The 27,852-nt window shown below is 41.6% G+C and overlaps 1 protein-coding gene and 1 pseudogene across 6 annotated transcripts in view; both read left to right on the top strand.

The window, feature by feature from the left end:
* Positions 1–505: 505 nt before the first annotated feature.
* LOC103020273 (60S acidic ribosomal protein P1-like) lies at positions 506–849 on the top strand (annotated as a pseudogene).
* Positions 850–4,790: 3,941 nt separating this feature from the next.
* Positions 4,791–27,852, top strand: part of TCTN1 (tectonic family member 1) — a 28,382-nt gene continuing 5,320 nt past the window's right edge. For 2 of the 6 annotated variants that reach the window (XM_007189500.3, XM_057526815.1), the window contains exons 1-11: positions 4,791–5,112; positions 7,944–8,064; positions 13,673–13,803; positions 15,236–15,387; positions 16,909–16,996; positions 19,155–19,264; positions 20,715–20,735; positions 25,013–25,150; positions 25,949–26,074; positions 26,473–26,558; positions 27,092–27,232. In XM_007189500.3, the coding sequence (XP_007189562.2) occupies positions 4,815–5,112; positions 7,944–8,064; positions 13,673–13,803; positions 15,236–15,387; positions 16,909–16,996; positions 19,155–19,264; positions 20,715–20,735; positions 25,013–25,150; positions 25,949–26,074; positions 26,473–26,558; positions 27,092–27,232 (1,412 nt within the window). In that variant the 5' untranslated portion in view covers positions 4,791–4,814. The remainder of the gene's footprint in view (positions 5,113–7,943; positions 8,065–13,672; positions 13,804–15,235; positions 15,388–16,908; positions 16,997–19,154; positions 19,265–20,714; positions 20,736–25,012; positions 25,151–25,948; positions 26,075–26,472; positions 26,559–27,091; positions 27,233–27,852) is intronic. The other 4 variants (XM_007189503.3, XM_028168353.2, XM_057526816.1 and 1 more) reach the window with 4 other exon arrangements.

Below are 27,852 nucleotides of genomic sequence, written 5' to 3'. Positions count from 1 at the left end.
AGAAAAATAATTGCAAATCACGTATCTGATGAGGGGTTAATATCTAGAATATATAAGGAACTTCTACATCTCAAAAACAATAACAAAAACCCAATTAAAAATTGGGCAAAAAACCTGACTAGACATTTCTCCAACGAAGATATACAAATCTCCAATAGGCACAGGAAAAAATGCTTGATATTACTAATTATTAGAAAAATGCAAATCAAAACCACAATGAAACATCACCCCACACTCCTCTGGATGTATGTTCTAGAGATCTGTTGCACAACAATGTGAAAACACTTAACACTGCTGAACTGTACACTTAAAAATGATTAAGATGGTGTTTAATGGTATGTGGGTTTTTTTTTACAATAATAATAATAATAAAAGTAATAAAAGAAACACCCCTTTCCTCAGCTGCCGCTAAGGTGCTCGGTCCTTCCGAGGAAGCTAAGGCCGCGTTGGGGTGAGGCCCTCACTTCATCCGGTGACGAGCCCCCGCCTAGCACTGGCCCCTACCATGGCCTCTGTCTCAGGGCTCACCTGCATCTACTCGGCCCTCATCCTGCACGACAATGAGGTGATGGTCACCCAGGATAAGATCAATGCCCTCATTAAAGCACTGGTGTAAAGGTTGAACCTTTCTGGCCAGGCTTGTTTGCAAAGTCTTTGGCCAATGTCAACATTGGGAGCCTCATCTGCAACGTGGGGGCTGGTGGACCTGCCCCAGCAGCTGGTGCTGTCCCAGCAGGAGGTCCTGCCCCCTCCACCACTGCTGCCGCAGCTGAGGAGAAGAAAGTAGAAGCAAAGAAAGAAGAATCTGAAGAGTCCGATGATGACATGGGCTTTGGTCTTTTTGACTAAACATCTTTAGTAACATGGTCAATAAAAAGCTGAGCTCTTAAAAATAAATAATAATAATAAAAGAAACAGACTGTTGATACATGCAGTGTGGATAAATCTCAAAGGCATTAGGTTAAGTGAAAGAAGCCAGGCTCAAAAGGCTACATACTGTATGATTCCATCCATGTGACATTCTGGAAAAGGGAAAACCACAGGGACAGAAAATAAGTAGGTCAATGTCTTACAGGGCTGGGACAGTAGGAGGGGCTGACTATAAAGGAGCATGAAGGAACTTTTCTGGGTGGTAAAATTGTTCTGTATCTCGATTATGGTTGTGGTTACATGACTGTATGTGTTAGTTAAAATCATAAAACTGTATACCAAAAAAACTGTACATTGGTGCATGAGAAAACCTGTATATAAAAAACTACACAAAAATTTATACTGTATATAAATTATCCCTCAGTAAAACTGACGAAAAAGATATGTGGAGTAAATGTGGAAAAATGTTAAATTTGAATGATCTCAGTGCAGTGTACAGTGGTCTTTTTTGTACCTTTTATTGTGATTGAAATGTTTCAGTCTGAAAATAATTTTTAAAGTTATTCTTTTTTTAAGTATTTTTTAAAAAATTTATATTATTTTTGTCTGCATTGGGCCTTTGTGCTGCACGCAGGTTTTCTCTAGTTGCGGCAAACGGGGGCTACTCTTCATTGCAGTGCACGGGCTTCTCATTGCGGTGGCTTCTCTTGTTGCTGAGCATGGGCTCTAGGCGCCCGGGCTTCAGTAGTTGTGGCACGCGGGCTCTGTAGTTGTGGCTCGCGGGCTCTAGAGCACAGGCTTAGTAGTTGTGGTGCATGGGTTTGGTTGCTCCGTGGCATGTGGGATCTTCCTGGACCAGGGATCGAACCCATGTCCCCTGCATTGGCAGGCGGATTCTCAACCACTGAGCCACCAGGGAAGCCCTTTAAAGTTATTCTTAAGAAGCCAATTAGTTGGGACTTCCCTGGTGGCACAGTGGTTAAGAATCCGCCTGCCAATGCAGGGGACATGGGTTCGATCCCTGGTCCAGGAAGATCCCACATGCCACGGAGCAACCAAACCCATGCACCACAACTACTGAGCCTGTGCTCTAGAGCCCACGAGCCACAACTACAGAGCCCGCGTGCCACAACTACTGAAGCCCGCACGCTTAGAGCCAGTGCCCTGCAACAAGGGAAGCCATTGCAATGAGAAGCCCGCGCACCACCGCAATGAAGAGTAGCCCCCGCTCACCACAACTAGAGAAAGCCCGCATGCAGCAACGAAGACCCTAATGCAGCCAAAAATAAAAGTAAATAAATACATAAATTAATTAATTAAAAAAAAGCTGATTAGTTTATTCAAACTTCAGTATGGTCCAATAATAGGATGCAAGTTTAAAGTTGTCTGGTAAACAAAGAATTGTTTCATTCCTGTCAATGTATGTCTGTGACTGTATTTATTACTTCATTTTCAGAAAAGGTCAAACTTGTAAATTTGAGACCTTTCAAGAATGTGAAGTCTGCTCAAATAGCCCTTCTGCCCCCATAATGTTTCAGAAAACATTTGAAGAACAAGAATAGTATCTGGTGGTTGACTAGGCGTGTGGGAAATGCAAGGAGGAGAGAAGCTGGGGATTATTTTCTTCTGGGTGTTGATTTAGAAATGAATTACTGGACGGTTCACTTCAGTCAAAACAATAGAGTCAGTCCTTTGTCCTCACACAGGCTTGATCTCCTGTCGTTCGAAGAAATCCCTTTATAAAGCCTAATGATTCTGCCTCCCTATTTGTAAAATATTTGGCTCGGATGAATAAAGATGGGTGTATATACTTAATCATAGGCAAAACTGCATACTTAATTTTAGACAGATTAGAAGCCACGACTTTAGCAATAATAATAACAACAATAATAGTCAACTCACCCCAAACCACACCAAAGACCAAGACAGAGGGGTTATCACTGCCATATGAAGTCAGACTCAGCTACGTTTCCACCCAGCTACTCCTGTCTTTGGTTTTTCAGGCTCCTCACATGCGGCAGCTTCCAAGTGCAGAATTCCAAAAAGCTGAAATTGTCTTGATTCCTCCCAACGTTGGCACAGGCTATAAGGAATTGAGAATGCCAATAATCCTAGAGAAACAGATGGACATTTTAGATCACAAACATTTACGCACAACGCAAATGCTGCAGTTTTGGACAAAATATGGAAATAGATCTTGGCCCTTCTTTGTGTCCTTCCATCTTAATGAGGGAACCTGCCAAGGCCAGGGGACAAGGAAGGGAGAAAGGATCCTTTGGGTTGAAAGATGAAAAAAAACCTGGCAGAAAGGAGTCAGCTGTGAAATGAAAAGTTTCAGTGTTCCCAAGGTTTGCAAAATGGATCTGAGCTGATGCAGCCGTCATCTTGACTGTGTAAAATGTCATAAAATTACTTTTAGGCCACCTACGGAGTGTTTGAGATTGAACCAAAAGGGGTGGTGAGATTATTTCCCAAACCATAAACTCAAAAATGTTAGAACTGACGGTCACTTTATCAAAATTTAATCCAACAGCCTAAAATTTCAAAACAGAAGATAGGACAACATGATTGACAGATATTAAGGTATAGAAAAGAAAGTAGAGGCCTGGAAGTAAAGAGTAGATTGAAAAACAAGTCATCCTGGATTTAGAAGTTATGAGATGAAGGTTTGGAAAATAATAGTTTTTTTTTTTAAAGGAAAGCGTTACATACAAGCGTTATTAAAAGTGGTCCAGAATTTCAGGTGGATGTTAAAACAATCCTTTGTAGAAAAGAATTGGAAATATCTGTATTACACATTTGATCCAATTATATTTTATACACTTTCTCTGGAATGCCATAGGAAGGTGCTAAAGATGTCATTTTGATGATTTAGCTTTGCTGTATAAATTTAATAAACTAGGTATATATACTGTTTTGGCATTCTTCTTTTTTTAAATTTTAATTTTAATTAATTTATTTATTTAGTTTTGGCTGTGCCATGGCTTGTGGGATCTTAGTTCCCCAACCAGGGATGGAACCCAGGCCCCCAGCAGTGAAAGCGCCGAGTCCTAACCACTGGACCGACAGGGAATTCCCTTGGCATTCTTCTGAATTGGAAAAATGTGTTTCTTGAATAATGACCATGATATGTTTAAGTATTTTCACATTCACTTCTGAATTGTAAGGAGATTAAGTATCAAAGATATAGCCAGCATACCTGGCCTTGAATACTTCTATAAATATGGCAGCTTAGAAATGAGGGGCTTCCCTGAGTCTTGTGGTCTTCAATTCATTTTGTAGAGTTACAGTAGATTTGCTTTGTTTTTTCCTTTTAACACCTATAAATCATTCTACTTAATTTTTGTCAATTTTTTTGTCTGTAGAAAAAGTTATTAAGTTTTCATCTGTCCCCCTTATCACAACACAGTGAACAGAAGTTATCTGGCGACTTCCTGGGATACAAGCCCTAGAGGTAGATACTATACCTGTCATACAGATGAGAAAACCGAGGCTCAGAGAGCCTAAGTGGGCTAAAACAAAAACGGCAAAGAAAATGTCAACAGGTGTGAGACAGAAAATTCAAGGATAGTGATGTGATCTCTGCTCCTTCAAAAAGCCCTATTTAGTAGCTTTAGGAGAGTGGGTCCCAAAATTTGTCCCCCCGCACTGGTTGCGTTAGGACATTTGTTAAAAATATTGATCCCTGGACCCTGCCCTAGGCTTATTGATTCACAATCCCCTGAGGCGGAACCTGGAAATCCGCATTTTTTAAACAAGTACCGCAGTCCGCTTGGAAACGACATACGGGATTCACAAGCCCTAGGTGTCCACTGGCTTCACACTGCCCCAGGTCCGCGTCCCACAGTCCCGCCCCCATCCCCGCCTCTTGTGGCCGGCCCCGCCCAGGCCCCGCCCCGCCCTCCGCCCCCAGTCTCTCGCGGCCTCTCGCGACCCTTCCCGTGATGCCCCGCACCCAGCCGCCGCGGTTGCCAGGTAGCGCGCGGTCCTTGGCTGCTAGCCGCGCGGATTTCCGCTGGGTGATGGGGCTGTGGGATCTCCAGCCACTCCTGCTCGTGCTCCTGGACTGCTGGGCCTCCGTGAGCGCCCAGGCCGGGGCCACCCCGGTGGTGACGACGGAGGGCCTGTACTCCACGAAACCAGCCCCGACGACTTTCCGACCTGCTGTATCTCCTAGGCCCCATGAAACCCCCAGGGCTCCCAGGCCCTCCTCCGGCCCCAGGCCCACCCCGGTCACGGACGGTGGGTACCAAGTGCCAATTCCTGGGGATCTGCAGTGATCCAGACTGCGGGGGGTGGTAGCCCGGGTGAGGATGTAATAATAATGATAGTTAACGTTCATTGACCACTTATTGTGAGCAGGCATTGCTAAGTGTTTCATAGGCATTAATTCTCTCAGCAACCGTTGGAGGTAGGTGTTATTATTCACTGTCATATAGATGAGAAAACCGAGGCTCAGAGAGCCCAAGTGGGAAATATAAAAAGCTTTGAAAGTACTTGCAGTGGTCTTGGACAACATTAACGCTAAAGGTGATAATGAATGAATACTTGCTTGCAGCTTTGCAGCAGAACACGAAATTAAATCGAAAGTTTGTAGACAGTTGTGGGAATTAAGTGCATAGGATAAGTTGAACTTTTCACTTATCAAAAAGAGACGCGAAAAGTCTAGTTTACTGAAAGTGACTAGGTCAAGGCCCCTGTCTGTTGACTTGAATTATAAGAACCCAGGATTCCTCCTGTGTTGAGCTGGAGGTGGGAAGTTATGGGGTGAGGGGTTATAGCCACTTCTTAAGATTCATCTTTAGGGATAATTAACATATTTCTCAGAAAGTGATCTAATCCTTGAGTCATACATTTGGTTTCTATTTTGTAATCTGATTCGACACGGATGACTTCACGGGATAGCTGTGACTCCAAGATAGAGGGCAATCTTTTGTGAATATGCATTTTTCTGGGGTGAGAGTTCATAGAAGTGAGTAGTTTGTCAAAGGGGTTTGTGATCTCAGAAAAATCCCTTTTAAGTCCTCTGACTGTAACTCCAATAGGTATGCAGTATTTTTTATCCCTTCTTAAGAGAAAAAGATCTTTTCTTAAATTGAGTAAGGTTCAGTATTAGTAAATGGAAAAGTCATCATTGGCTGACATCCTGAACTCTAGGACTTAACATCAGTTACTGAACCATTATTTCTCCTTTATAAATTATGAGTAGTCCTAAGAAAAAGTACAGAGAAATATATTTGCTATTTCAATATATAAAAAAGCTTTGTTTTATATCAAAACTTTATTTGATGAATTAGTAGGGAAGTTAAGTGATAAATTGGGACAGAATACAGCAGAGTATTCAATATCTGAAATTCTCTAAGATTTTTTGGACTGAGTTGTCTTTTATCCATGTAAATGTTTTGTCTGTTAATGCACTTTCTCCCCAAAATGAAGCTGTTCTTGAACCATCATTAATAGGTGTTCAGGGCTGTTTTTCCAAAATGGGAGGATGAACTTACACTTTCCTTCGTCTTTTTAAAGGGCCTCTGTTTAGACCTGTGCAAGTAATGATAATAAATGCCAGCTGGCATTTATTAACTGCTTACTGTGTAGCATCCCCTGTGCTAAGCATTTCATCTGTGATGTATCTCATTTAATCCTTATAACAACCTTAGGATGTTGGGTTATTCCCATTTTTTCATGTTAGTGAATTACTTGCCTGATTTTAGGTCACACCCTGGGTACATGTTGTAGCAGGAGAGTGACTCGGAGTGGAGAACTGGGCAGCCGTTTGCAGAATGGGTTACAGGTGGAAGAGAAGGATAACTTTCATCTTGAATGTGAGCTCTGTTCATTAGTACCCTGTAGACGTGAAGAGGCTTGGAAGAGCAGCTGAGTGCTACTTAGACCCTGGGAGTGCTCAACACATACTTGTTGGCTGATTAAGTGTACTCACATGGATAGAGACCTTTTTTATTTTTCCTAAGTAGAGTTATTAAACACTATTGCTTTGTCCCTAGTAGTCTTATAGCTACCTACCTACAAAGGCTTTAAGTTTTGTAAAACAAATCAACATTAATTTTGAACACATAAGGCAGGGTGCCTCAACACTTCTAAGCACACAAAGGAGTCCTTGGCTAGAGGGAAACATTGTAAAATAATTCATAAATGCAAATAAGAATGTTGTATGTATTGTCTACCAGCATTTGCTTGAGATCCCTTTTTTAAATTTGTTTGTGCATGAAATCCTTTTTCAAAAAAAGAAACAAAACATTACAGGTAAGATTGAAGCACTGATCTTATTCCCTCCCTTCCAGCAGTAATTAAACTACCATGAGTTCAGTATTTATCATTCTCATGCTCTGCTATCTCTTTAAAAGTTTTTTGCCCCCCTGTTTGACAGACTAAAATAGGGAATTAAAAATCCAGGTAGTCATCATTAAAAATTAAAATTTGCTAAGTGGGGCTTCCTTCCTTTTCCCATGCTTTTATTGTCTGAATTACGAAAGATATTTCTAGGATCCCAAGTACAAAGAACTTGAGCCAGTTTGATTCTTGGCCAATAGCCTGTTGAATGTGGGCTCAGCTTCAAAGCTGCAGTTGACGTCTGAGGAGAGGAACAAGATAGAGAACCCTGATTCTTGGCAGCCTTAAGTGGGCCCTTCCTCTGAATTGGAATCTCCAGAGGAGGGGCTCAGGAGTCTGCAGTGTTAAACTGGTGGTTCTTTTGATCAGGCAAGTGATTTACCGTGCTGGTTCTTAAACCTGTTTTAATTATCAGCATCACCTGGAAAGTTTTTGAAAAACAGGTGTCTGGTTTCATAGTTAGCTTACCAAATCAGAGTCTTTCTAGGTAGAACACAAACAGAACTTTCCAGGTGAGTCAGATGATTAGCCACTTTGGGGAAACCTTGGATGGAGGGGTGCTCAAACTGACTTATTTTCACTTCACAAATTTCCCCCAAAGTGCAATAGGAAAAATAAAATGGACCTTCTGTATGAGATGGATTTTTGGTACCTTGCAGTGGCAGGGGGGCAGTCACTACCTGCTGATTGTGACACTCTGCACCCCACCTCTCTTGTTTCTGTAGTTGCTGCTCTGTGTGTCTGTGACTTGTCTCCAGCACTGTGTGATGTCAACTGCTGTTGTGATCCTGATTGCAGCTCCGTGGATTTCAGTGTCTTTTCTGCCTGCTCAATCCCAGTTGTCATGTAAGTTTATGACACATGCAGGTTTGATAAAATTGGACCAAGATTATAAAATTTGGGGACAGGAAGTGAAAACTCCCCCAGGCTGAAAAACCCAAACCTGATTTTCTGAATTTTGCATCATTCAGAAGTCATGCTGTCCAAACCAATATGTAGAAGAGTGTCTATCCCTTATTTGCATCCAGCCAGATGATAGCTCAGGCAAAAGAGAAGAGAGAGTATACTTTTTACAAAGGGTATAATGAAATCTCTGTGTTCAGATATTGAATTACGTTTCACTGTGATTTGTAAACAGATAAGGTGTCACATTTTTGTATCTGTGAATTAGTCTCCTGTATAGCCTAGGGTGAAAAGTACAGCTTAATTTTACAGCTTTTGTTGTAGACATAATACTTGTAACAAAAAATTAAATAGATAGGAAAGCTTTGTTTATACTTTTCTGATGGACAAATCTACCAGGAATTCTCACAGTTCACATTGTCTAGGAGAATAATGGAAAATGACATTCCCAGTCGATTATAAGGTAAAGAAATAATCTCTTCTGATTTATCTGCTTCTCATAATTCAGATAAAATAGCAGCACTTAGGAGAGGTTAGAGGTTAATTTATTCAGGATGGGACCAATTTATTATTCAGAGATAGCTAATTTACATTTAGTCTTGTATCAAGTTTTAGCGATTGAAACTTGATAGGTTGAATGCTTTTTGGAAGTGTGATGTGTTTTTCCCATGGGAAACTATTTTATTGACCAATGGGAAATTGAATCTACTTCTGATATTGTAAAAATGCTTGGAGCATGGAGTGTTGTAGTCAGGTTATTTTTCTGGCTAGCTGGACTACACTGTGGTTCAGTCTTTGTTGAAAATCATTCTGTTTTCCTGTCTTAGTAAGTACCAGGAGCCTGAGAGTGAGGTATCTGCTCTGATTTGAGATCGTTATTTAGAATGTAATTGTTTAAAAAAAATTAGCCAGTACTGTAATTTTAGATATAGACTATTTAGAATGGGGGTCAGCCAGCTTTTTTCTGTAAGAGGCCACATAATAAATACTTTAAGCTTTGCAGGCCATAATGGTCTCTGTTGCAACTTCTCAACTCTGCCATTGTTGAGCAAAAGCAGTATCGACAATATGTAAATGAATGGGCATGGCTACGTTTCAGTAAAACTTATTTACAAAATTAGGTGTGGTTTGTGGACCTCATGGTTTAGAAGTTAGAGCTGAATTCGTAGTGCCCTCAGGAGAGGACCTCAGAATTTTTTGAGTTAGTTTTGCTTGTGACTTTCTCCTGAATATGAAGTGTAGAAATACTGAAATCAAAACTAATAGTCCTAACTAGTTGTGTGTTCCTGTTATGTAGATTCCAACTCATAAAAAGTTTATTTACATTTGCTGAACTGTCATCAGCTAGTCCTATCATCCAATAACTTGTAAATTTATTGTTAAGATTATTGGATTAATGTCTGTTTTCCTCATTAGATGTAAGCTTCTTGAGAGTAAGAATTATCTTTTATATACCATTTACCACTAGTGCCTAGCACAGCTCCTGCCACATAGTTGGCCCTCATTAAAAATGAGTTAAATGGATGAATGAATTTCTCCCCTCCACCCCTAACTGACCCTCAAGTATCCCCTTTTGTCGTTCTCTACCCAGTCAGAAACCCAGGCCAGAAACCTGGAGGCTACCCTGACTCCTGTCTCTTCCTTGCCTTCTCACGTCTAAGCCGTCTTTCACATCTCACCATGCCTTTCTTGAGCCCTCCTGTGTGCCAGTACCAGGGATTTAAAGATGACTTAGACATGGTCCTGCCTTCAAAGAGCTCATGAGTAAGGGAGACAGATAAGTGGATGGCAGTTTCTGCCCCAGACACTAGGAGAACTCAGAGGAGTGGCATCTAACCCAGACAGTGGGAGTAGCGAGGTCTTTCTAGAAAATAACTGAGCTGGGTTCTGAAGAGCAAGTAGAAGTTGGCCAGCGTGGAATCAGGAAGGGCATTCCAGGCCGAGGGAGCTGCATGGGGGTGAAGGAGTACAGCCTGTTGCCTTAACTGCAGGTAACTCAGCATGGCTAGGGAAGGGTGGAGCCAGAGGAGTGTGGGAAATGGCAGGGGTCAAATTCTGAGGGGCCTTGTGTGTATGCTGAGGGGTTTGGATTTTTCCTGAATTCTTCAGGGGGCCGGGAAGTGAGGTGATCAGATTCCCAACTTAATAAATTCAGCAGCAGCATGGACAATAGATCACAGGGGCCAGGCCTGGTAACAGGGAACCAAGTAGGAAGCTATTGCAGATGAGGATTAATAGGTGTCCTCTCTTTTACCCCAGAAGGTTGTGACAGTGGGACTAAAGAGAAATGTACGGATGTGATACTGATTCACTGCACAGGATTCGAGAGGTGCCTGACTCGAAGGGGAGGGGTGAAGAGTCCCATTCTGCTGAGTTGTCTTTTACGATTGCCCTCATATTTATCCATTCCTACTTCCTTCCTCTTCATAAGCTCATGCCTCAACTTATCACTCACTTCCTAAAGAACCTTCAAAAACTCTCATTACCTACAGAATCCATAACCTGGATTCATATCCATCCCAACCTCTTTCAGATCTTATTTCCTACTAACCCCATCTAGTATCCACCATCCAGCCCACCTTTGGTACTTTGTTTTCCAAATACCATCAGTACATTACCCATCCTTGGCCAGTGCCATTTTTGTACTTGGATTAGTGTCCCATTCCCTTTCTGTCTAATTCCTACTCATCCTTTAAGGCCCAGTAGGACTCATAGATTTTTCAGTGCTGGATCTTTTCTTATTAATACTGCTCACGGTTTTTCAAAAATATTCTTTATGCCTACAATAACAACTTATATACCATTAGAACTATACAGAGCATTTGGAAAAGAGGTCAGTTACAAAATAAATCAATACCCCAGCAATAAACGTTCAAAAAATATAATGGAAATGGATTCTATTCATAACACCAATAGAAATTTAATATAGTTAGAATTAAACTTAACTACTCAGAATTTTTGTGAAAAAAAACTTCAAAATATAGTGAGACATAAAACATTTGAATAACTGGAGAGATACAGTCTGCATAGTGGGAGGGTAAGAATCATTACTTATACACTTCAATTTATTATAATGTAATTCTAGTCAGATGGGAGAGGGATAATGTGTCAAAATGATTCTAAAATTCATCTGGAAGAATAAACAGAACAGCCAAGACGTTATTGAATAAGAAGAGCAAACTACTAGGTTTAAAACAGTTGTAACACTGTAATAGTGAAAATAATGTGTATTAATTCAAGACAGATTAGTAGGTCATTGGAAGAGAATAGAAAGGCCAAAAATCAGTTGTGTGTACTGATTTTACACCAGCTAATTTTTTTAAAAAGTATTATGTTTTTTTCTGGGGCTTCGCTGGTGGTGCAGTGGTTGAGAATCTGCCTGCCAATGCAGGGGGACACGGGTTCGAGCCCTGGTCTGGGAAGATCCCACATGCCGCGGAGCGACTAGGCCCGTGAGCCACAGTTGCTGAGCCTGCGTGTCTGGAGCCTGTGCTCCACAACAAGAGAGGCCGCAATAGTGAGAGGCCCGCGCACCGCGGTGAAGAGTGGGCCCCACTTGCCGCAACTAGAGAAAGCCCTCGCACAGAAACGAAGACCCAACACAGCCATAAATAAATAAATAAATTAATTAATTAATTAATTTAAAAAAAGTATTATGTTTTTTTCTGCTTATGTATTTAATATAAATATGGTATTTCATCTCTGTGGAGTAAAGGTTGGATCATTCAGTAAATGATGTAGGATGATTATTTAAAAACAAAAGACATGAGGTTCCTGCTTCATAGCATTACATCGAAGTAAATTACCAAGAGATTGAAACGTTAAAAAAAAATTAATGAGCAAATGAAAAATATAGGTGAACATTTATTAATCTTGGGTTAGGGAATGTCTTTTAAGCATAAACCCAAAGGCAAACTATAAAAGAAAAGATTGACAACTTCATTAGTTTAAAAAAATCAGGTACTTCCCTGGTGGCACAGTGGATAAGAATCCGCCTGCCAATGCTGGGGACACAGGTTTGATCCCTGGTCCAGGAAGATCCCACATGCCGCGGAACAACTAAGCCCGTGCGCCACAACTACTGAGCCTGCACTCTAGAGCCCGCGAGCCGCAACTACTGAAGCCCGCTCGCTCTAGGGCCCGCGTGCTTCAACTACTGAAGCCCATGTACCTAGAGCCCGTGCTCAGCAACAAGAGAAGCCACTGCAATGAGAAGCCCGTGCACCGCAACGAAGGGTAGCCCCTGCTCGCCGCAAGTAGAAAAAGCCCACATGCAGCAACGAAGACCCAACGCAGCCAAAAAAAAAAAAAAAAAAAATATATATATATATACACACATATATGCATATATATGTGTATATATATATATATGGGTTCTTTTAAGTAAATGAGAAGACAAACGTTCTAATAAAAAATGGTCAACTTACTGAAGAATAAATACCAGTGAGCAGTAACTGTATGGAAAAATATTTAACCTCACTAGTAAAAGAGAAAATTCAAATTTAAACAATGAGATAACAGGCTTTTGCCCATGAAATTCGCAAAGGGTAAAAACTGAATGATAATATCCAGTCTTGGCAAGAGTACAGGAAATACACGCTCTTATTACTACAGTGTTGGTGAGGATGCATGTTGCCTTTCTGGAAGGCGATCTGGCAGTATGTCTCAGAAGCCTTAAATTATGTGTACCTACCTTTTGACCCAGCAATTCCACTTCAGGAGATACGGCCTAAGGAAATAAATGGTGATATTAATAAAAATGTATGTACAAGGATGTCATTATAGCATTATATATAATCAGGGAAAATTAGAAACAGCCTAGATCAACAGTAGAGGATTGGCTAAAAAAATTGGGAGTATCTTAATAAATTGGTATACAATGAAGCTATTTAGTATAATAATACAAAAACATATTTGAAGTTATGGGAAATATTGGGCACTATATATTAAGTGAAAAAAGCCTTAAAGCAGTATGTAATATGATCTCATTTTTGTTATATCTCTATGCCATATCTGTATCAGTATCAAATAGATTAGGGTTTGTTAAGTCCGGGATTGGTTGAAGACTTATCTATACCGTAACTTCTAAGCCCCGAAACTTCCAGATGACGTTACATTTTCTCATTCTCACAGTCCTTTGTGAAGACAGCTTTATTCTAAAGACTAGGAAGTTTGGATCCATTCTGGGTACTTACAAACAATCTGAAGTTCTGCAAAATTTTATGTAATTGATTCTGTCAGGGTTTGCAAGGTTCATTTACATCAAAATTATACTCTGATCTATATTCCATACTTGACAAGATTTTCTTAAAGGTGATTCTAGTTGTCTTCATATTTTCACTGTTGGAGGAAGAAGTTTAAAATGCCAAACAATTTAACACTGAATAAACTAAATAAAAATGGATTCAATACTAACATCGCACTTTCATAAATATCCTCCATGTAGTTGTTAACATAGTACAGTGCAAGCATCTGACAGTTTTAAAATAATCTTGCTAAGATTGTGTGCATTTGCCTTAAAACTTTGTCTTATTATTTTTTTAATTTTCAGGGGTGATAGTCAGTTTTGTAGTCAAAAAGCAGCCATCTATTCATTGAATTTTACAGCAGACCCACCTCAGAGAGTATTTAAACTTGTTGACCAAATCAATCCATCTATTTTCTGCATTCACATTACAAACTGTAAGTATTTGATGGTGATATACTTTGTGAAACTCTGAAAATTTTTTTCTTTTAAAAATTCTTTTATGGAAAAATGTCCCATTGTTAGATTTAAAGCAGTTATTCTGTGGTTTGGCTAGAGTTTATCTTGAGGCCATTCCACAGACAACTGCAAGTAACTTTATAAACCTGTGGCCATGCACGTTTTCTTTAATTGTGCTTGTGTAGTTATCTTTTGAAATCTCATACTTTATTTCAAAGGTGTTTATAATATGTAGACATGCATAGGAATCTAGATTTATTTAGGGGTGTGTGTGTGTGTGTGTGTGTGTGTGTGTGTGTGTGTGTGTGTTTTACTTTATTTCCTCCTGATTTAATAGTTAGGAATCAGGTTCAGCTTTGGTTTCAAGTTCCCTTTTTCTCTTTTATTTTTACTAAGAATATTTGCATGAAAACAGGATCTTTATTTTTTTTTTTTTTTTTATATTTATTTTTGGCTGTGTTGGGTCTTCGTTTCTGTGCGAGGGCTTTCTCCAGTTGCGGCGAGCGGGAGCCACTCTTCATCGCCGTGCGCGGGCCTCTCACTGTCGCGGCCTCTCTTGTTGCAGAGCACAGGCTCCAGACGCGCAGGCTCAGTAATTGTGGCTCACGGGCTTAGTCGCTCCGCGGCATGTGGGATCTTCCCAGACCAGGGCTCGAACCCGTGTCCCCTGCATTAGCAGGCAGATTCTCAACCACTGCGCCACCAGGGAAGCCCCAGGATCTTTATTTTTATCTGAGCATTTAGCTCAGTTAGGTGTCTAGTTCCAAAGTACATGTGAGTGTAAAATGTTATCAAGATATCAGAGATCAGAGACACATTTATGGTTTTATCAAACTTTATCGTCTTTTCAGAGTGTCTTTATATTTTGGTTTTGTTCCTTTGCACTTGAAAATTTAGGCGATTTTTCTGTGATTTGTAATCTGAGGTAATGACTGGTCAGTCATTGTCATGTTCTCTGACATAACAGGGCCAGTGAACATACCAGCCTGTTCCCTCCTCCTCCCACCTCTCATGTACAGGGCACATTATCCTCCTGGGCTTTGGAGGTGGCTGTGTGAGGGTAGAAACAGGGTCTTTCATTCCCATAGCCATCTGGAGAGAGTTGCCCCTTAAAGGTTTATGCAGCAGATGCCTCAGTCCATGGGCCAGAGAAAGAGATTGATTATTATTGGTTTCTGTTGTGCTCTTTACCTGTAGGCTTTAGAAACTATTGCTTCCACAATAGAGAAAGATCCTATTTATTTAATAAGATTCAAGAAATCTTGGGGAAAGTGAATATAAAAAGAGACACTTTAATGTCTTCACATCAGCCTTAATGCTACTGAAAGTTGTTTCCAAAATACTACATATGTTATATATACTATACATGTTATATTTTATACTGATCTAAAATGTTTTTTCTAAAAACAGATAAACCTGCATTATCCTTTATTAATCCAGAAGTGCCTGATGAAAGCAATTTTGATAAATTGATGAAAACATCTGATGGTTTTTCATCGAATGCAGAATCAGATGTTTCCTTGACAGCCAAACCAGATGCTCCAAATACTGCAAAATATGAGGTGAGCCAGGAACTTAAGTCCACTCATCCCGTCACAAATATCTTGTCTTTGTAAGTTAACTTTTCAGTATGTTCCCAGTAAACCGGCTTTCCTGAGACATAGAATTCATATTATAAACTAAAAAACTTAACGTGCGTGCCTATAGATCAAAGATCATGAAAATTAAACTTGAGTAGTTGAATTCTAACATAGGGTTTTGAGGCATTTATTCTGTGGTAAGCTTGCATTTGTCTCTGCAGAATTTTTTCTACCTTTCCACCTCAAAAGATGCAGCAAAGTGCTTTTTTCTTTGCAAAAAAAAAAAAAATTTGCAAAAATTTGTAAAGATGCAAATTTTATGCATCTTCCCATGTCACTATAAAAGTTACCATTTCTTGAGAATTTCCCATGTGCCAGACACTGTGCAGAGCTTTTCAGACATCACTGCACACAACCCTGGGAAGGATATGTTATTGTCTCCATTTAAGTGATGAGGAAAACATAGGTATAGGAAGGAGCTAGTGTTGGAGCTATATTTTACTGGTACAAAGTATTCTTTCCATGGATGTGTCGTTATTTATTATTGAGTCATTCCACCATTTAACAGACATTCATTTCTAGTTTTTGCTATTATAAATAATCCACAATAAACATTCTTATAGGTACATATATTTATATATATATATATTTTTTTTTTGGCTGTGTTGGGTCCATTGCTGTGCACGGGCTTTCTCTAGTGGCGGCGAGCGGGGGGCTACTCTTCATTGCGGCGTGCGGGCTTCTTATTGCGGTGGCTTTTCTTGTTGCAGAGCATGGGCTCTAGGCGCATGAGATTCAGTAGTTGTGGCACGCAGGCTCAGTAGTTGGGGCTCACGGCCCTGGAGCGTGCGGGCTTCAGTAGATGGGGCACATGGGCTCAGTAGTTGTGGCTCTTGGGCTCTAGAGCACAGGTTCAGTAGTTGTGGCACACAGGCTTAGTTGCTCCATGGCATGTGGGATCTTCCTGGACCAGGGATCGAAGCCGTGTCCCCTGCATTGGCAGGAGGATTCTTAACCACCGCTCCACCAGGGAAGTCCCTAGATACATATATTTTTGTCTGATTAAATCCTTCGGATATGTTCCTATAAACGGGTTAACTTGGTCAAAATGAATGGGAATTTAAAATACCGATACCAGATTGCTCTCCAGAAAGATTGCAGGAATTTATACTCCCAGCTCTAGTGAGGGACAGGGCTTGTTTCCCCCTTGCTGGCACCTGTGTCAGCTTCTTACATACCCTTCCAGTGGAATAGAAATAAAATTGCCAAGAATTAAAAAGCCTGCAAATGCAGTAACATGTGTACACAGAAACACACATCCTTAAAAGGAAAAGGGTGGGACAGCTAGAGGTAAGCTCCCTGCGGAGAAGGACCACATCTGTTTTTTAATCACCCCTGTGTTCCCAATGCCTGCAGTGCTGCCTGTCACATAGTAGGTGTGCAGTAAGTGTTGAAGGAGTGCCTTAGTAGCACCATGACAGCTGTTGGTTGTTCTGTTTGCAGTATGGGGTTCATCTGCAGACTTCACATTCATTTCTGAGATTTCCTTCTCCCCTTACATCATCTCTGTGCACCGATAATAACCCTGCAGGTAAGAGAGTGGGCACTTTTCTTCCTCTCTGCAAACAGAGTTTGTTCTTAGTTTATATTTATAGTAGTCACAATTAAACAGACTTCGTAACTAGAAACAGAGAGTCTTAGAGTTGAAAGAGACCTCAAAGGTTGTATAGTTCAGTTTTCCACCCAGTGCCGGAATCTTTTCTACAACATGCAGTCACTGTTTGAGCACTTGCAGTGATGGGGAACTCACTACCTGTAACCAGCTCATTAAGTTGTTTAACTCTTACAGTTGTTGGAAAGTTCTTTTTTTTAAAAAAAATTCATTTATTTATTTATTTGGCTGCAGCAGGTCTTAGTTGGGGCATGCAGGATCTTTTAGCTGCGGCACGCGGGATCTGGTTCCCTGACTGGGGATCGAACCCGGGCCCCCCTGCATTGGGAGCGCGAAGTCTTAACCACAGGACCACCAGGGAAGTCCCTGTTGGAAAGTTCTTTCCTCGCTGGAGCTAAAGTTTGTCAGTAGCTAACACTGATTAACTGTATTCTGGGTATTGTGTTAAGTGCTTGCGTGTGTTTTTTCCATGTGATCCTTACAGTGATCCTCTAAGGGAGGGTTGTTTTCATTCTTTAGATGAGGAAACTGAGAAACGTTCAGTTTCTTACTCAGGCGGTGGTGGAGCAGGGATACAACCCATGCAGCTGCCTCCCATGGGTCCTGCTTCTCCTTCAGGAGCATCATAGACTCTATGGAGTAACCCTCTTGGCAGTGGAAGGGAATAGGCCTGGCTCTCCAGTCCTTAGCCAGCCTCACTATGCAGAAACCTGCTAAGCCATGGATGATAGCATGTGGCCTAATGAAGCAACACTTGCTACACAAAGGAAAATGCGTTCTATTGAATAGATGCTTAACCTTGCTCACACAAAGGAACAGTGTAAATTAAAACGAAACTGAGGGACTTCCCTGGTGGCGCAGTGTTTAAGAATCTGCCTGCCAATGCAGGGGACACGGGTGTGAGCCCTGGTCCGGGAAGATCCCACATGCTGTGGAGCAACTAAGCCCCTGCACCACAACTATTGAGCCTGCGCTCTAGAGCCCATGAGCCACAACTACTGAGCCCGTGTGCCACAACTACTGAGGCCCACGTGCCTAGAGCCTGTGCTCTGCAACAAGAGAAGCCACCACAATGAGAAGCCCGCGCACCGCAACGAAGAGTAGCCCCTGCTCGCTGCAACTAGAGAAAGCCCGCGGGCAGCAGCGAAGACCCAATGCAGCCAAAAAAATTAATGAGAAAAAAAAAAACAACGAAACTGAGATACCGTTTCCACCTAATGGATTGGCAAAGCGTAAAGAAATTTAAGGCTGTGGATAAGTAGGCACTTGTCTATATTGCTGGTGGGACTAAAAATTGGTACGGCCTCTGTGAAGAGCACTTTGGCATTATGTATCAATATTGCAAATGAATATGCCCTTTGACCTAGCTTTTCTACTTCTAGGAGTTGGTCCTACAGAAACTCTGGCCCACATGCAAAACAATAGATTGCAGCATTATTAGAGCAAAGCTGGAGACAGCTTCCATTAGTGGGGAACTGGTTGAATAAATTATGGCATGTCTATAATAGAATACTAATTCTCCCTAAAAAGAGTAGGAGGAAGCTCTTCATGTACTGAGATAGACTGAGCTCCAAGATACATTGTTCAGTGAAAAAAACAAAGGGCGGAATATATATTGTGAGTTTGTTTCCAAAAGGGGAAAGAAATACTAAAAAAAAAAAAAAAAAAATTTATATATACACACACACACACATACATACATACATACATACATACATATATGCATACATATATATACACACATGCTTTTATTTGCATAGGATATTTCCAGAAAGATACACAAGAAACTTCATGCTGACTGTCTCTGGGGAAGGGAACTGGTGGTTGCTGGGGGACAAGGGTTGGGGGGAGACTTCTCTCAATATCTTTTTGTGCCTTTTGAATTTTGAATCATGTGAATGTATTATATATTTGAAAAATAATTTTTTAAACCCTATATTAAGCATATTATATGTCTGTGTCATAACTTTGCAGTTTTACTTAGATTACAATTTTTTAGTTACTGTTGGACAGTTAAAATTTTTCTTGTTTTTAAAAATTTTTTTTCCCTTTCCCTTGGGAATGCTACGATTTCCAGCATTTCTGGTTAACCAAGCTGTTAAGTGCACCAGAAGGATAAATTTGGAACAGTGTAAAGAAATTGAAACCCTGAGCCTGGCTTATTACAGCAGCCCTAAAATTTTGAGGGTAAGAATTATTTTGAAGTGAAACTTGATTCATTGGGTTTATTTTCTGTTCTTTGTACCCTTTTACAATATGATAAGTAGAGCATCATTTCAGTACATGATTGACACTCAAAATTTTTCTTCTCCAGTTCTTTGGTATACTGATACCAAAGATATTGACATAATCACTTAAAATAATTTTTATTTTTATATAGTTAGCTCGTATTTTGCTTTCTTCTTTTTTCTTTTTTTTTTTTGGCTTTCATTCATTTTGATGGTAACCAATACTCTGTCTCCTGAATTAAAAAGACCTTTATTAATAACCAAAACCTTTAGAATTATAAAAACATCTTAATGTCTGTCACGGAAATGATCATGTTAGCACCAAAAAGTTATCTTTCTGGTTGGCAGATGAAATAAGCGCCCAGGAAAGGACAGGAAATAGGTTTGCTGGAGAAGAAGAGGCCCCCGTGTGAAGAGGCCCCTTCTTCCTGGTTACGGTGACTGAAGCCTGAGCTGAATAGATGAGAGGCCACTGGCCTGCTTGGTGGGTGATGTGAAGGGTTGCCAGGGGAGAAGACATTTTTCAGCGATTAAAAACCATATGATTATTGTGAAAGCCCCCTTCCCCTTCCGATTTCTGGAGTGTGGTGACAGGGGCATCCATGGCACCTGTATTCATCTGGGCTTCAGTTTTCAGAATCAAGTTTAATCTTTCCTCTCTCTGCCCTTTCCCTCTCCCTCTCTCCTCAAAGTCAGCCATCTATGCCTGTGAATTCTTCCAATTCGTGTGACTTCTCACAGTTGTCCTGGAAGCAGTCCCTGAGGCGTGCAGGCACAGTTCTTTTTCATCTTAGGCACCCCCCACACGTCCACTCATCCCCCTCCCCATAGCTCCCATTGGCCTAATAGGGCATCGTGGGGTTAGAGAAGTGGGATTGGCGGCGTGGGGACAGGAATGAAGGGAGGTGGAGCCCTTCAGGAAAAGAGCTCCGGCTGTGCTGGGGAGGCAGGAGCCTGGCCTTGAGGGGGCTCGGGCTACAGGCAGGAAGGCCACTTAGGAGACTGGACACTGCCTGGGCAGGCAGTGGTGTCCTTCCGATGAGGACAGGCGCAGCGCAAGTGACCAGGAGGATGGGAGCCATGTCTTCCCTACAGTGTTACGTCACTGATGACCATATGGAAAATACCGCATGATTACACTGAAGCATGGAGGCTTCCTGAGACTAGCTCTGTTGGGCTGGTCTCCTGAGCTCCCAATCTGAAGGAAATGAATATAGAAGGGAAATGTAAAGTTATTATGACACAGATACAAAAATATATAGGTGGCAAGTCTTGATTAAGGAAATTCTGTTTTCCTCTTTGAGAAGTCTTTAATAAGATGAATGTGCCCTTTAACCCACGGTCTGAAAAAGCAATAAAAATGCTTCTTTTTGTTGTACTTAACAGAATTTGTTGTTCTTTTTATCTAGGTGCCTGGTTCAGGAACAAAGGTAAGAGTACTTCTTAATGGAATTATTGTCTTACTTCGGAGCGTTTGAAATGAATACACTTATGGTCAGAAGGGTACCTTACTGCCAATAACGAAAACATTTGCCAAAAAGCAAGCAGAAATGAAATAGGGAAACTCCTTAGTAGACCATCCTTTTGCTATCACAAAAGGGTCAGATTTTCAAATTCCTTAGTTTTTGTAGTCCACACTTGTTCATGTTTAAATGACGCAGCTGTCTTGACTGACAATGGGTGTGATTGGCTTCTGTGCTTTCAGGGCATCCCTTGATATCTTCTTGGCCTCTTGTCAGGAGAGCTGGCTAGCTCCCAGGATGCTGTCTGTCCAGTGTAGAAGATAGAAAGAAACCTTTTGCCCAGTGAACGTACACACCTGTGTAGGAGCTGAGCACTCTCAGTGTAGCTTCCAGTGTTGAGTTGCAGGTAGGTTCTATTCAAAGCCTTATGGCCCCAGCTCAGGGGCCCTATAGAGCTGTGGTCAGGAGGCCACAGTCTCTTTGCAGATATGTCAGAGAGAAGGATGGTGGATTTACCTCTTACTCTTGGGGCTGCACCCTGTGCCTGCCTGTGAATACAGTCCCCAAGGAGGCCAAGGCAGTGGCCTTGTCATAGTCTCCCAGAGCCTGTGAAATTGGTTGCCCTTGGTTCAAAAGTCAGCTTTGCTGTTGTTTTCTTGTGTGACATATGCCTCAGCCTCCCCAGTTGCAAGTGGATGGTAGGTCTCTGCCCCAGAGGCTTGATGTAAGGCTCGAGGGAGAGAATGCACATCATGTAAGACTCGGTGCTTGGTGCAGCAACTGGCACGCAGGAAGCACTGCGGACAGCAGTACCCACTGTGATTGATTTCATTACGTCTCTGGACACAAACATGTTTGAGGTAGACATTTGGAAAGGAATGGTTGTGTGACTTTGGACTTCACACTACTGTGTGTGGGCCTGGATTTCCTCATCTGTGAAGGTGCTTTCGAACTTATTTCAGTTATAGTGCTTCTTCAAGTGAAAGAGCCTTCCCTAGTGTGTAATATGGATCGAATCCAAAGCCCCTAGCTGGGGCTTCCCTGGTGGTGCAGTGGTTAAGAATCCTCCTGCCAATGCAGGGGGCACGGGTTCGAGCCCTGGTCCAGGAAGATCCCACATGCTGCGGAGCAACGTAAGCCCGTGCGCCACAACTATTGAGCCTGCACTCTAGAGCCCGTGAGCCACAACTACTGAGCCTGCGTGCTGCAACTACGGAAGACCACATGCCTAGAGCCTGTGCTCCGCAACAAGAGAAGCCACCGCAATGAGGAGCCCGCGCCCCGCAACGAAGAGTAGCCCCCGCTCGCCGCAGCTAGAGAAAGCCCGCGCACAGCAACGAAGACCCAGTGCAGCCAAAAACAAATAAATAAAAATAAATTAATTAATTTAAAAAAAATCCCAAAAAACAAAGCCCCTAGTTGGAGCAGGGGTGGGGTCAGAAGCCCCTTACCTGCCTGACCTCCCCATCTTTCTCCTTTTTCGTCCCTGTGAGGAACCCTACAGCTCCCAGGGACCCAGTTTGAAAGTCATATAATAGACTAGCTCTCAAATGCTTCCAACCACTAAAAAGTGCTTTTATTATAGCATTCAAAGCTTGAACTGTCTGTGGGGATAGCTGCCCTGTACGCCATATAGTGTTGGTACTAAGATGGTGCCTAGTAGGTACTGGGCCCTCAGTTGGTTATGTGTTAATTGAATGAATGACTAAGGATTTATTCAATCAAGAAGGGAAGACCTATTGTGAGGGATAATAGGACGTTACTCAAAGGCACGTACTATGTGCCAGGCACTGTTCCAAGCGTATGTGTGTCTGCAGTCCTTTAGTTGTCCCAGTGATTCTAGGAGGTAGGCACTGTTGTTGGCACTCTGGCATGTGAGTCACAAAGAGGTGACTTAGCTTGCCCAAGGCTACACAGCGGGGAAGAGGCAGAGCTGGGACAAGAAACCAAGCTGTCTGGCTCCAGAGATCTTATTCTTAACCATGACATTGGACTCGTTCTACTGTGTGCCAAGCCCTGAGTTTGGAAGTTTCACACACGTCCTCTCTTTGCGTCCTATGGCCACACAGTCAGGAAGTGGCAGACTGCGACTTCCAACTCAGATCTGTGTGACACCAAAGCTTGTGCTCTGAAGGATATCAACTAATATCAGGGATGTGTTTAAATTCTTTTAAAATGCAGCTTCCAAGGTCTGTTAGAGGATGAGGAATTTAAAAATCGGATCCAGTCTCCCCATTAATAGAAGCCCATTGTGATTGCTTGGAATTATTGTCGATATCTATTGAACCATCAATGAAAGATTGTCATGGCCCTGTAGTTTCATTGTTAAGTATGCTTTAGTTCTTTGCCAGTGGGTAGTTTAGGAATAGGATATGATTGAATAGGACATTCAGGAAACCAGAAGAGCCGTACCATTTTCATTCTTGTGTCTGGTCCAGTGGATGGTGATATACTAGTGCAGCTCTTGCCACTTACACTCATCTGTCAGTCTTTACGAAGCCAACTGAACCCTTCGGTGTCTGCCAGCCACACCCACCCACCATGGGAATGGCTCCATCAGAGGCTGATATGGAACAGTGTGCACTTTCTTAGAACACAGTATCATTGCTGAATCAGGGTGTTTTCAGATAAAGGGATCCAGGGTTATCTTTTGATGACTTGCTTAAGAGCTAATTAACCGGTAGCATGGGACTCCCTGCGTAACTCTTAAACCCAGTGGTGCGACTTGTTATGCAGAGGACGTTGTGGTGACTGGTGTTGCCCTCCTGCGACTCCATCACGTGACAGCTCATCTTTGCTTCCGAACCACGTCACGTTCTTATATTAGAGGTTTGACTTACAAGGGTAGTTGCCAGTCTTCTTGGTCATGGGAGCAGTACATAAGAACTCCTTGTTTATCTATAAAATTACAGCTTAAATACTTAATAATTTTGAATTATAAACAATATAGTACATGGTTGAGGGCAAAGTTCAGAGCAATATGAACAACTAGATACAAGTTAGGTTCTTTCCTAAACAGTTGTTTCTAAGAGCAGGCATTTAGAGCAAACATCAGACTTGTCTCATGGTACGAAGAGGCCAAAATATCTAGAGCTTTGAGCCATTTAAAGGATTGCTTGGTGCTTTGTCACTCTGCTGGCAATGGCCATAAGTGAAAAATGTCCTTTAATAGCATTGGTCTAACCAGGGCTTCCTGATTTTGCTTTAAAAATTTGTTTGTCTCTTTTTCTTGCCCATGATCCCACCACCCATTGTGTGCGTGTGTAAGGGTGTGTGTAGAAGTTGTGTATAAACTGGGTCAAGCATATATTCACAGAGGTTGTGGGGCTTTAAGGAGGATGGACCCTGGGATTGTGTGAAGAATGTGCACGTGCGTGTATACAGTGAGTGCGTTTATTAGTAGGAGCTGTGGTTTGGAGGTGAGAGTGTATGTGTGCATTTGATGGTGTGATGGGAGTTTGTGTGTATGTGTGTGTATGTTTGGGATATAATTCACGTACTATAAAACTTACCATTTTAAAGTGTACAATTCAGTGGTTTTTGATATATTCACAAGGTTATGCAATCATCACCAATATCTAATTCCAGAACATTCTCACCACCCCAAAAAGAAACCCTGTGCTCATTAGCAGTCACCCTTCATTCTACCCCAACCTTCTCCCCCAGCCCCTGGCAACCGCTTATCTACTTTCTGTCTCTATGGATTTGCCTATTCTGGACATTTCCTATAGATGGGATCATGTAGTATGTGGTCCTTTGTGTCTGGCTTCTTTCATTTGGCACAGTGTTTTCAGGATTCGTCTATGTTGTAGCATATGTTAGTGCTTCATTCCTTTTTATGGATGATTCTTTTTATTTATGATATTTTGTATGGATAGACCACATTTTATTTACCCATTCATCAGTTGATGAATGACAACTGGGTTATTTTCAGTTTTGGGCTATTAAGAATGCTGCTGTGAACATTTGTGTACACGTTTTTGTGTGAACATGTTTCCAGAGGTAATCACTGAACATTTTGGTTATATCCTTCTCAGATATTTTCTTTGTGAATGTATGCATGTGTTTACATATAAATATCTGTGTTTTTGCAAATGTGGATTTCTCGTATGCATATTGTTCTATAGCACGCTTTTCCCTTCTTGGTGGTGTATCTGTGGAGGTGTGTTTCAAGTTTTTCGTTATTTTAACCCATTCACCTCTGTTGTGGTGTGTCTTTAGTAATCCAGGACTTTACTTTGCAGGTCCCTATCACTGTTCAGTCCATCACCATTCAGTCTCTAAATAAAACGCTAACCCTACAGGAAGACACTGATGTATTGAGGCCGCTGGTTCTTGTCGAGGCTGGGCATGATAAAATCTGCACTAACGTCATTCTTGAGGTAGGCGCCCAATTTGGCTTTGAAAGTTTGCTCTGTTTGTGGGCGACTCAAGCTGCGTGGTCCTGAGGGGTAACTGGACGCCCTCCAAAGGGGGCTCTGGCCATCCGATGGTATCACTTTTCTTGTCTTGGCCTCCTACTTCCCTTTATCCTGTCTCATCAGAGGTCGCTTCTTTGTCTCTGAAATAATTGTGTGATTTTTCTCCACAAACCTAGTAACTTATAAGACTACATCAAAATTTGTTGTTGCTGCTGTTGTTGTGGGTTTTTTTTTTAATATTTATTTATTTGGTGGCGCTGGGTCTTAGTTGCGGCACACAGGATCTTCATTGTGGCATGCGGGATCTTTTAGTTGTGGCATGCGGGATCTTTTAGTTGCAGCATGCAGGATTCTTTAGTTGTGGCATGCGGGATGTAGTTCCCTGACCAGGGATCAAACCTGGGCCCCCTGCATTGGGAGTGCAGAGTCTTAATCACTGGACCACCAGGGAAGTCCCGCTGCTGTTGTTTTAGCACATTTATCTGCACAGATAGGCTGATTACATTCTGCTCAGACCAGCTGATTTGGAACTTATGTAATTGGGCACAGAAAGGCTTAGATGCCCCTGTCTGTCAGCTGGGGCTGATGCTGAGGTAACACCTCCCATAATCCGATTGGACAGGAGAGAAAAGCTTTAACACGTGGAGAAGTGGGAAAGGACTTGCCTCCTAGATACATGTTTTTTTTATTTGAGTTATTAATACAGCTACAGAAATTTATTGGAAACAGGTGTATTTGAAGTATCATTTTGTTTTTTAGGTGAAGTATAGCCTCATGTATACAGATGCAGGTGAGATAGTAAAAGCTGATGTCTTTGTTCTTCTGGGAGCGGTTAGCAGTGCAATGGTTCCATTCCAGCAAAAGTTTGAAATTTATTTTATTCAGGTAAGTTTGATCAATTTTGTATAAGTATGTAATTGCCAAGTATAAAGAAATCATGACTTAGTGGGAAAAAAAAAATCTCAAATTAGAAGTATTACCACATCTAACCATTTGCATGGAACAAAGGGCTTGCATGTAGCCTGTGGAGTTTGTAATGAAATCAAGCCAGAGTCCTTGTATCTTTTCCATTTGGGAATAAGATTCTCTTCCATGTGAGCTTGTTCTTTTACAGCATGATGTACTCCTACACTCAGCAGATATATTTATAGTTCTGAGTAGGGAGAGAGATTCTTTTATTGGTTGGTAATCCCAGATTTTATTATGAAAACCATTTCATTTTCTCTCTGCCATTTCCTTATTAAAACGAGAATTACTTGGGGCATTTCTGCATTGTCTTTCAGCAAAATACAAAGCCAGTTCCTCTCAGTGGAAACCCTGGTTATGTTGTGGGACTCCCGTTAGCTGCTGGATTTCAGCCTCAGAAGGGATATCCTTTTTGGCACCATAGAGAAGCTTGATTTCCCTGTCCACGTGTGTGGGCCGCACTTCTTATTGCTGAGAGTCCTGAGGGCTGGGCTCCTGAGACCAGTCTCAGCCAGAGCTTCCTGTGGGTGGCTCTGCCCGCACAGCAAGTAGGGCTGTGCGGAGCCTGACAGCGTGGAGCAGTACGGCCCAGGAGACTGTCAGTGTCTTACAGTGAAAATCTTAAGGCAGAAAAGTTGGCAGACATTTAGAGGTATTTAATTTTATACTTAAACAGAGACTCTTAAACAAATTGAGTGATTTTGAACATTTGGAGTTAATTTTGAAGGGCCAGTTTCTGAGAAGTTTTCTCCTGAGGATGTCCTGATCAAGGAAAATAGTTGTAACTGTTTTTTGCCTTCTTCTGCGTAATAACTGTCAAAATTCCCGAGACCTAGAGAAAGGGATATTTGGGTCTCTCTCATGTGACTCATGTGACACCATCTCCTAAGAATCAGCTGCTTTAGTACTGGGCAACTCCCTTAACCTTCTGTGAATGTCTGGGATTATGCAGACCACGAACAGATATGGACAACTTACTCTTCTTCGTAGCACAGCTGAGCAAGACTGCTTGGCAATAGCGGGGATCCGGACCCCAGTATTATTTGGTTACAACATGCAATCTGGCTGTAAACTCAGGTAAGAGAGTAACTTGCTTCTGTTGGAGCCTATTTGTGTTGATCAGAAAACAAAGCATTCTTACCCTTCGCATTTTAATCAAACCTCTGCATCAGCTGACAAGCTCATTAGCATTATTATTAGTGGGTAGTAGCAACAGTAACAGTAACTTACAATGATGTCGTTTTGGTTTTCTAATTTTAATTCTAATAACCATAAACCATTTGTCATGATTCAAAGGAAAGTGTTACAACCCTTTCGCTTATCAAATACGGCAGAGTAAAAATCTCAAGGCTTCGTATGTTTTGTTTCTAAGGTGGCATAGCTCTTGAGTTCACAGCAAAAATATATTCTCTGAAAGTCCTTCCTGTATTTCTGAATTTTAATATACTCATCTCAACAAACCCAATGAGAGGCAGCCTGAATGTGATCTGTTTTTAGTTTATCTTTTTATTATCAAACATAATGTAAAATGTCAAACAGCGCTTCATGGCTTGTTCTAAAGGCAGCAGTTCTTACCTTCATTTCCCCCATCCCAGAGACAATCACTTGCAACTCTTTCAGCTGATTTTTTGGAAATTTACCCCCAAATCTTTAAATAACCCACACGTAATGCTACTTCTTGATTTTCTTGGTTTTAT

The sequence above is a fragment of the Balaenoptera acutorostrata genome, chromosome 13, assembly GCF_949987535.1.
Source record: "Balaenoptera acutorostrata chromosome 13, mBalAcu1.1, whole genome shotgun sequence".
NCBI lineage: Eukaryota > Metazoa > Chordata > Mammalia > Artiodactyla > Balaenopteridae > Balaenoptera > Balaenoptera acutorostrata.
This window is presented reverse-complemented; position numbering and strand designations above follow the sequence as displayed.